Below are 10,628 nucleotides of genomic sequence, written 5' to 3' on the forward strand. Positions count from 1 at the left end.
CACTCTCTCTAAAAATCAATGGAAAAAAATATCCTCAGGTGAGGGTTAACCAAGTGAACTGGAACTTTGACAGAACTGACAGATGAGTAGGGAGTCCACTATCTGGATCTGTGTCAGGTGAACAGAGGGTGGCGCATTGATTCTCACATAGTAGTGAGGACAGGAGCATGAGAAGGTCAAAGAGGGTTTTTAACTACACTGACTTTGTAGTGTCAAAGAAACATCAAGGTGGTGATACCCAGAGGTAGTTGGGAATGTAGGACAAAAGTGAACAAGGAAAAGTTGATAGCTAAAACTCCTGAAATGGATATAATCCAGGAAGAGAGCAAAAAGACAGAGAAAACTAATGACAGACAAAACCATGGGAATGTTTGTATACAAGGGGCAGATTAGGTGGAGAAAAAGCAGAGGAGGGATCATCTGAGCCCAGTTAGTACAGTGTGTCATGAAAATGCTTTTAAAGCAGGAGGAAGGGAATAAAAGTATGAGCAAGGATAACTGATGGAGCAGAGGGCTGAAGGAGATGGTTAGGGGGCAAGTGGGATTCAGAGTACAACGAAAGGAATACTCCCTCCTCTGAGATAGCTTAATACTAAAAATGATTGGCAGGAAGAAAAGGTGACTTCTTGTTGATCTTTTCAGTAAATTAGGTGATGTCATCCACAGAAGAAAAAAGCAGGAAGGGTGGACTTCAGGGGATTGGGGGAGGTTTGAAGCTGGTGTTTTAGAGACTCAGTTGTTTGGTGACCATTCAACAGAATGCTAAGGCAGCACTGAACACTATGCTGAAGACAGAGACGATAACTTGGGGCTGGATCAGGTAGTCATCTCAGGAGAAAAGGGAGGTGGCGGGGCTAACAGAGCTGGGAATCAGAAAGGTAGATGTAGAAGAGGAAAAGTCCAGGGCAAGAGAATAGAAAATCTTGATGTGAACATCACTGAAATCTTGAGACTGAGGTCAAGGAGAAAAGCAAGTGCTATCAGGAGAACCATCTGGGCCAGGAGAGCAGAGGAGGAATGATTAGGTCTGGAAATTACCTCTAAACAGTTCAGTCAGCAGACAGAATTGTCACAGGTGGGAAATAAGAGATTGTGACCAGAAATTAATTTCCAAGTGAAAGATATTTGCTGTGGTCAAGTTCCCAGTGATGACCAGGTCTAAAGCAAGGTCTTACTTCCTGGGCAGCTGAAGTAAGAGAGGATATAGGCTGAGGAACTCTACAGTCAGGTTATTAGATGGGGCTGATGTTACTTTGATTTATTTAGGATGGCCCTAAGACCTTTGGAAAGCAAAGACCTGTCTCACCTTTCTCTAAGTACTACAGAAAGGGATAGCTTGGGTAAGTACTATTTGGGGGAGGGTAGTGAAAGGGCAGGAAACAAATAGAGCCTGTAATGATACACCTAGAAGATGGCTAGCTGGAAGAATATACTAGAAGCTGCTGGCTCTGATTGCCTTGGGGAAGGAAGAGTATTGCTGGAGATAGAGGTGGAAGGGAGATTTTTTCCAGTATACATCTTTTGTACCCTTTGAATTTTGAATTATGTTAATGTAGCACCTATTAGAAAATAGTAAAATGAAAACTTAAGATAGATATTATCAATGTAGGTGCAGATAGTAACCAACTTGTTTAACTGTAAAGCAACTTATGCCTGCCTTATTCTTTCTGGTCCTGAAAAGGATTAGTTTAGTGGGTAAAGCTACTAAAGAGAATCTGTAAAAGAGTACATTATTCATAATATAGTATTTTGCAGTTTATTTCAAACATCAGTCTCTTACTTTGACCCAATTGCTTGTAATCCCTGGTATATTTTGGGATTTCCTGCAATAAAATCAGTTTCCCATCGTTCTAAGTCTGGCTTAACCATTAATAAAATCCTTATTAGGTGTCACTCTGCTCACTTTAAACTGAGAAATAGTGTCATTTAAACATAGGAAGGAATGGGAAGCAATTAGGAGTTACCAGCTTGGCACCCTTCTAAGAATTTTCGTGTCATCATTTGGTTTGAATAAGTAAACATTTCTAGAATATCCAGGGTTTGAGAATCGGCACACAGATGCATCCAAAAGCCAATCATATATTTTGGAGGTTTCCCTATTACTTTTTCGTTAAATATCATGAGTTAATGGCAATTATATATAGCAATTTAGGTAATTCTCATTGCAGTAATTTGTTTCCCTTTCAAAATTTTAAAACAGGTGTGAAAATCACATCTACACTGCAGGTGTTGAAGCTGATCAAGCAGGCCGGCGACCGCGTCCTGGTGTACTACGAGAGGCCTGTGGGCCAGGGTCACCACAGTGCAGCGCTGCAGGATCATTTTAGTCAATTGGAAGAAAACTTTCTGTCAGGCTCATGCCAACCAAATTATGAAGAGGACGCTGGGTTGGCAGTAGACACTGAAAGTAGAGACCTGGATTTGGAATTTGAAGACTTGGCAAGTGATGTCAGAGCACAAAATGAGTTCAAAGATGAGGCACAGTCGGCAAGTCTTAGTCCCAAACGTACTCCAACGACACCTTCTGTTAGACCCCTTGGAACGATATCACCAGTTTTAAATCGTAAATTAGCTACAGGAAGTCACCCACCACCACCCAAACTCCCATCCAAAGAAGGAAACAAACCTTTAGCCCCAAAACCTTCTGAGACAATAGACCCAGCACAAGTGTCAAAACCCACCCAGGGATCCACTCTCAAACCACCCGTGCCACCACGACCGCAAGTGAAAGCTCCTTTGCCTTCTGCAGATGCCCCAGGTCAGGCGGAACCAGAGGTTCTTGAAAAGCCAGAAAAGGCGCTGCCTCCTCCTCCTGCAGATAAAACTGCTGAAAAGCAAGCGAAAAATGTGGATCACATGGAAGATGCAGCTGCATCTAAGCAGTCTTCAGCAAAGCAGGAAGTGGGGAAAGACTTGCCCTCAGAAAGCTCCTGCCCTAAGGACAGTTCGGATGACCCTCAGACGTGGGAGTCTTCAGAAATTCACTATCGTAATAAGCTAGGGAAATGGACAAGAGCCAGAGCCACCTGCTTCTTTGACATAGAAGCCTGCCACCGGTACTTAAACCTCGCCCTGTGGTGCAGGGATCCTTTCAAGTTGGGGGGGCTCATCTGTTTGGGGCATGTGAGCCTGAAACTTGAAGAGGTGGCTTTAGGATGCCTCACTACATCAAACATGGAGTATCTTTCCAAGTTCAGACTGGAAGCCCCAACACCCAAGGCCATGGTCACGAGAACCGCACTCCGCAACCTGAGTATGCAAAAGGGATTCAATGACAAATTTTGCTTTGGTGACATTACTATTCACTTCAAATATTTGAAAGAAGGAGAAGTGGACCACCACCTAGTTACTAACTTGGAAAAAGAAAAAGAATTTCATTTGGTCGAAGAGGTTTCTGCCCTGCCGAAAGAGGAGCCCTTAGTGGGACAGATGGGCTTAACAGAAAATAAACACAGTTTCCAGGACACTCAGTTCCAGAACCCAACGTGGTGTGATTACTGCAAGAAAAAAGTGTGGACTAAAGCCGCTTCCCAGTGTATGATCTGTGCTTATGTTTGCCATAAGAAATGCCAGGAAAAGTGTCTCGCCGAGATTCCTCTCTGTGGAGCGACTGAGAGGCGGATAGACCGGACCCTGAAAAACCTCAGGCTGGAAGGACAGGAGACCCTCCTGGGCCTGTCTGCCCGTACTGACGCTGAAGTTAGCAAGTCCGTCACTAGAACCACAGGCTTGACGAGGCACATCATCAATACTAGCTCTCGTCTGTTAAACCTGCGTCAAGTCTCTAAAACTCGCCTTTCTGAACCAGGAGCCGATCTAGTAGAACCTTCACCAAAACACACCCCCAACACGTCAGACAATGAAGGCAGCGACACAGAGGTGTGTGGTCCAAACAGTCCTTCTAAACGGGGAAACAGCACAGGAATAAAGTTAGTGAGGAAGGAGGGCGGTCTGGATGACAGCGTCTTCATTGCAGTTAAAGAAATTGGCCGTGACCTGTACAGGGGCTTGCCGACAGAGGAGAGGATCCAGAAACTCGAGTTCATGCTGGACAAACTGCAGAATGAAATTGATCAAGAGCTGGAACATAACAATTCCCTTGTTAGAGAAGAAAAAGAGACAACCGATACAAGGAAAAAATCTCTTCTTTCTGCTGCTTTAGGTAAATCAGGTGAAAGACTACAAGCTTTGACACTTCTTATGATCCACTACAGAGCAGGCATTGAAGATATCGAATCTTTAGAAAGTCTGACCTTAGACCAGCACCCCAAAAAAATAGGCAAGTACACGGATGACCCAGAAGAAGACTTTGATAATGAAATAACCCAACTAATAGACGCTCAGCCATTCAGCAGCATTTCAGATGACTTATTCGGCCCATCTGAGTCTGTGTAACAGACCCGTCTAATCTTTCAAGCAATTGGGGAAAAGTATCTAAAGTACCACAGATATAACCATGTTTAAACCCCCTTATAATGCACTTCGGCCTGCTTCTCCACAGTTACTTGCTTGTGTTAATAAGAATGAAAAGGTTGTTCCAGCGAAAACATGACCAGCTCACTAAATTGGTTGTTTCAGATTGCATTTATAGCTCTGCTTTTTGGGTTTATACTTGGAATTTATTTTTACTAATTTATTTTTAACTTTTTCTAATTATGGAATTATGTAAGCTGACTTTTCATGTTTATGTATGTTGTCTCGTTGTGCTATTTTTCTTTCTCTTTTTTGAATTAGTGTTAAATTGGATACTGTCCAGATTCTTGTAATGTTTTTATTTCTATCACGGTTATAACAGATTGTTGCATGCCCAAATTGACAGCAGCAATCATTGAGGGAACAGTTTTTGAATCTTTGTGTTATGAAGTTTGTCATCCTACTTGAGATTTTTATTATTTTGGGGTCCTGGGGGGTGCTTTTTGTTTTTGCCAAATGTAACACGAAAGCAGACACTATGGCTTTAGTCAGTTATGCTGATTTAGTAAAAAAAAACAAAACAAAAAAAAAACCTTTACATATATTGCTTGCTTCCTATGCCTCTGTGAAATTTTTTTCTAAAGCTTTTGTGCAGTTGAAGTAGAGTGAGAATATAGTGATTGATTTGAAGAGCTTGCACTGCAAACAAAATGTAACAAAGAGTAAATATAGAACGCAGTTGGTAAAGAATTTTGTAGAGAACAGGATTATTAAAAAACAGCAACTATGATTTTGAAATATAATTTTTCAAAATGTTGCTTTCCTTTTAAATGGAAGTTCTAATCATTTATGATTAATTTTCATCTCCAGTTCTCCCATAGGAAATAAAGCATGTGCAAGGATATTTAAAGTTTCAGAGGACTGTTCTTAAAATGACCGTGTTGATAACTGGTTTGGCTGTTTTTTAGAAACTTTTTTTTTTTAATGCAGGACAATGTTGTGAAGGAGAAGAATCGTGCAAAATAGATTTACTCCTTTGTCTGACATCCTGCAGGCTTAAAGGAATGGTGATCATTCTGAATGCTTCTGTAATTCAGACTATCTTCATTCATTAAAAAAAAAAAAAAAAAATTAATTAAATAAAAATAGACAGTACAGATACATAGGAATTGGGACTAGTTCTCTGAAAAGGAAGATCTACTCTCATACTTGGTCCATCGTGTGGATATCTGTAACACATGGCTGAGGGAAACCGTGAGCAGGACCCCTGTTGGTATTCCATAAAAGTTTTGGCCTTTTATTTGCCTATAAAAAGATACTTCTATGCATAATTTTCCCTTTTGTAGGTAACTACTATGATGATATGTAGTAAAACTGACATGAATTTAAAACTAGATGGGATGGCTTGTATGGCTGGCAGAAAAAAAGCATTTTAATATGGATTCTGGCCCACATCTATAGTCCAGGACACCATATAAGAGTTTAAGATCAAGCTCTTCCATTGGTCATGAATGAACTGTATGACCATTGGCAAGCCACAAAAGAGCCCTGTGTCTCAGTTTCTCTAGCTCTAAAGTAGGAATAAACTAGATTTAGTCTACCTCACAGGATTGTGAGGGAAACAATAGCATAACTAAGTGCTCTGCACGGTAAAAAGCCATTCAAATAACAGGTAGGATGTATATGGGCTATAAAAACATTACTGAAGGAAGGAAAGTTACTTCTTTAAAAATCAATAGCCAATTCTCATTTCTGCTATTAAGTGAAATATTAGGGGAAAATGCTTTCTTGGCCAAGTTAATAACAAAAATATAGCTGCGTATACCCCCCTTTGTTTATTTAAGCATGCTTGCATTTGGAAAGAACACTGCTATAGAAGTCTTTATACACAAAATTCTCTGGAAGCTAAAATGTTAATCTGTAACATATGCTTGAAACAATCTGCCCAATATAATAACCAACTTCCATCGTATGAAAAATAACTTACCATCCATAACCTGGGAGGTGGAGTGTATGCAACTGGCTGGTGCTTAGGGGTCGTACCACAGAAGTTTCGGTGACATCCAAGCATACTGCTGAAATGGGTGCATTTGAAAGGGCTGTAGAAGTAATGCAAAACTTTGGTTTCATAAAAATCTACTCATGCTTTAAAATACTTAACTCTGTAGAACCACAGTTATGGAAAGCTCAGTAATGCTGCTCATGATATTTGTAAAATAATACCTTTAACATAGTGCAATATTTTATTATATATATATAGTGGGAGGAGCAGTAGGGGCATCACAGTTGCACTCGTCCAACGGGAACACCCCAAATTGCCCAGTGGAGAGTGAGGGATAAGGTCTCAATGAAAACAGTTGTATTATATTAAATTCCTGATGTAATGTCGCTGCCATGCTATGTTATCAATAGCTAACAGGTAATAAAGAAAGAAAAACCACCATGGGAAAAAGAATATCTTCATTTGATGGCATCTGAAAAGGTGACTGCTGCATCTCTCTGGAATTACAGCCTGGTATAATCTGGCCACACAAGCTCAACAGTCCATTTGTGCTAAACAAAATTGCTATTTTGAAAACTGCCTAAAAGCATTAACTTTTGGGTTTACTCTTGTTTTATTTATGGATTTGCCTCTGCTCCCTATTAGTAATTAGAGTAGTGAAAGTGTATTTTTTATGTTGATATTAAATGACTGGGCTAGACATTTAGACCCTCAAGTTGAGCAACGTTTTAGCACTGTTTTGGAATCAGAATTAATATGCTACATTCCTTAATGTCAAGACCTACATTCTTCAATATCAGAACTAGTTGGATACTATGTGGCCACTTGTGACTTTTGAGAAAAGAAAACAGCTTAATATTTGAGGGTACTGTCAGGTTCAAAATTTAAATCTGAATTTTTTGACAGACAATTTGAAAATACTTGGCTTTTATTAATAGTAAGATAATAAAATCAAGTTCCCTAAAAGTAGATAAATTTAAAATCACTTTTAAAATGTATTGGCTTTCTTTTAAAAAATGGGGTGGTCCCTCAATCCTCTTTAAGCCATGGATCCCCTAAACAGCTGATTAAAACTAGACTCTTGCCCCTAAAAGATACACATGCTCACCGTAAGTCTTACAGGACTTGGGGCCACAGGCCCAGTGTATCAAATGGCCACATAGTTTAGTTATTCTTATCAAATATATTGGTTCACAGCAACCAGGAAAATAATACAACTTTCTAGATGCAAGGATAACTTACTGCATGTTTTCACACTGACATGTGACTAGTTAACATATTTCAATTTAAAACACTTTTCAAAGCCAAAATGTATGGTTCACTAACCTGGAGAGGAAGTTACCTGATGCCTGCAAACAGAGAACAGTTTTTAATTAAATATCAACAGTCAATACCTTATGTATTTGATTCCAAGGATAATGTCTGGTTTATAAAGGAATACAAGTAGGCACAGTAGTGTTCAGAAGATTTATTAAGTAAACTAGCTAAAACATGGCTTAGGCAGGTACACTTGGCAGTCAAAAGAAAGAATTGACTCTTCATTGCTACCTCATTAAGGTTTTTGTATCTGTTTGCCAGGTACACACACAAAACCACCTCTGCTCGAAAAAGAAACTCAGCTGTACTTTGTTCTGACATACATAATATTTTTTAAAAAAGTCTCTTTTCAGTCTTGGCTCACCCCAGAACATTAGTCACATAAAAGACCCTACAATTCCCCATTTTTCCTGTTAGATACAACTGATATCTTTTGCTCCTAAAACAGTTCTAAAAAACTCCACGTATCTTTTATGTCATCCCTAAGGATCAATAGCAGGCATGCCTTTCCCAGTCATTTTTGAAGAGACAAATCTTAAAGGCAAAAATAAAGTAGGAATAACATACGGTGCTGGGGCTGGGAGAACCACGAACCTGCTAGAGGACCGATTTGCAGCTCGTTCCTTTGGAAGGTTCTCCCCAGTGGGAGTGGAGAACAACCTGCCTCAGAGCCATGGGCACGTGCCTCTGGAGCACCTTCCAGAAGCCACCCAATCAGCTGCCCCATGCGAATTGATGAGCAGGAAGCTGTGTGCTTCCAATTCACGGCACCCGACAGCCGGGCTGCAGACCCTGCCAAGCCCACAGGAAAGCTTCGTAAAGCAAATGGAAAGTCAGCATCAGCTAACTTTCCTAGAGAATTGAAAGGTTGAAGAGTCCTCTTAAAGTCCTTAGTTCCTCCTCGTCCAAGTTAAACAATTTCTAACTTAACAAAAACATTGACATTAGATGATTTTCATTTACAATGACAGAACTACAGAATTAACCAGTAGTAGCTGAGGCATTCCACACGATCACCACTGCAATCATACAAAACCTGGTGTAAACTGACAGTGTTCACTAACACAGTATTGGCTGTTAGGCTGGGAAGGCACGACAATGTCATGCTTAGAGAAACTACATCACACAGCACTAGATGACACAGTAATACAGACACATTTTCAGATGTTTGATTTTTTTCCTGCCTGTGAAATGGGGGGTGTCCGGACCACCCTATTTTTACCTGGTTTCCTAACATGATTCAAGACCTAATTGCACTCATCTTCATTTAAAACTTTTCACATTGATGTGAACAACTTTCAGAAGTCTAGGAAAGAATAGTTACAGACAACTCAAAATTAAACACTTGGATGATCTCCAAACAGGTCAAAGATGACAGAGTCTGATTTTTTTTGTTCATGTCATAGCAGCTATTAGCCTTTTACCTTTATTTTCTAACCTTGGACTAGATGTTGATAAGTCTCGCCATGCTTACACAACCTTGACTGTTGTGTAATCTACCCTCAATGTTCCTTCATCCAGTAAGATAATCATATATCTTAAAGGGAAGCATCTAGTTGTTCATAACTGTTCATTTTAGATGCTTTTCTCTGCTTTCAGAACATTTGCTATTTTTCCCCTCATTGGCTTCAATGTTTGCTGCCAACCACATGACATGTAAACATATCATTTACATACAACCAGCTGTTTCCAGGTAGGTGGTTACATGTAGATAACTAGTGCCAGCTAAGTTTTACAGATAAATCCAAACGGTAACTGCCTCAAGTTCTTGTCCTCTGCGTTTGAGATAACTAGCTTTTAACTCATACGTATATTGATGATAATTACAAGTTGAAGAACTCAACACTCGGCGTCACTACGTAACCATACGCTGTCTTACTTGATTGTTCAGACTTCCTTCTAGTGTCTTATTGTCGGAAGTGTCTCGGAGATAACGTGTACTTTAGTTTTAAACACTCATTACCAATATTCAGAAAAAATATAAGGTGTGGTTTTTTTTTTGACCCAAGTGTTCGTGAATGTAAGTTAAAAAGTTATATCTGATTTGGATTCAAATATTTATAGATTTACACTATATCTATTTCGTCAAAATATATTGTATAATATTTAATAAAATCAAATACATAAAATAAAGTTTTCAACACTTTATACAAACCCCTAGAAAAGCTGCTTTTTCTTTATAAGGCTGTTGGCAATCGACCATACCCACGGAAAAGAAAGGGTAACCTTTGGTTCTACTGTTTCACCAGGGACGTGTGGGATGAATAAGATGGTTCTGGATGAGTCACTGCACGGGGAACACGGCTTCACACGACGAAATGCTTCGGTGACTTCTGAGGGTCTCAGTCACTTTCCGATTCTTCATCACCTAGCGGATACGACTGGACATTGTTCTGAGTGTACATTTTTGTTTTAACAGGGCAGTTGTGATCCATGAGAATAGCCTAAAAGAGCAAAGGGCAGATATATTAACTTCCTGTTCAGAAAGATAAGATGGTTTTAACCAACTGTTTCTAAGGTTTACTAGTGTGTGTGTGTGTGGATGTGTGAATGGATGAATGGATGGATGGATGGATGGATGGATGGATGGATGGATGGATCCACCCACTATTCACCAGTCATTTGGTGCAACTGCAGCTGCCTGGCCCAGAAAGCCTGGAGTCCTACACTCGGTGAACATTCAGGGAAGTGGATATACCAGAAGGGGTCTCCGCAGTGTTTTCATTCTACCTGCAGGGCCATGAAGTGGATTCGGGGGAACCTGTGAGCTCTGACGAAAGGCATATGCAGGTGAGGTTTAGGAAGAGTTGTACTTAGAATCTTGGAACTGGGGGAGGGGTGGCCCCTGGAGGTCACCCAATCCAACCTGTTTGCAGACTTCACGCACCAACACTAA

General features: G+C 40.1%; 1 protein-coding gene across 1 annotated transcript in view; it reads left to right on the forward strand.

The window, feature by feature from the left end:
- Nucleotides 1-8,748, forward strand: part of LOC106728390 (PDZ domain-containing protein 8-like) — a 13,183-nt gene extending 4,435 nt beyond the window's left edge. The window contains exons 2-3 of the mRNA XM_014550570.1: nucleotides 1,267-1,340; nucleotides 2,201-8,748. Coding sequence (XP_014406056.1) covers nucleotides 1,268-1,340; nucleotides 2,201-4,395 — 2,268 coding nt within the window. The 5' untranslated portion in view covers nucleotide 1,267 and the 3' untranslated portion in view covers nucleotides 4,396-8,748. The remainder of the gene's footprint in view (nucleotides 1-1,266; nucleotides 1,341-2,200) is intronic.
- The last annotated feature ends 1,880 nt before the right edge of the window (nucleotides 8,749-10,628 follow it).

The sequence above is a fragment of the Myotis brandtii genome, unplaced genomic scaffold (genome assembly GCF_000412655.1).
Source record: "Myotis brandtii unplaced genomic scaffold, ASM41265v1 scaffold604, whole genome shotgun sequence".
In the NCBI taxonomy this organism is placed as follows: domain Eukaryota; kingdom Metazoa; phylum Chordata; class Mammalia; order Chiroptera; family Vespertilionidae; genus Myotis; species Myotis brandtii.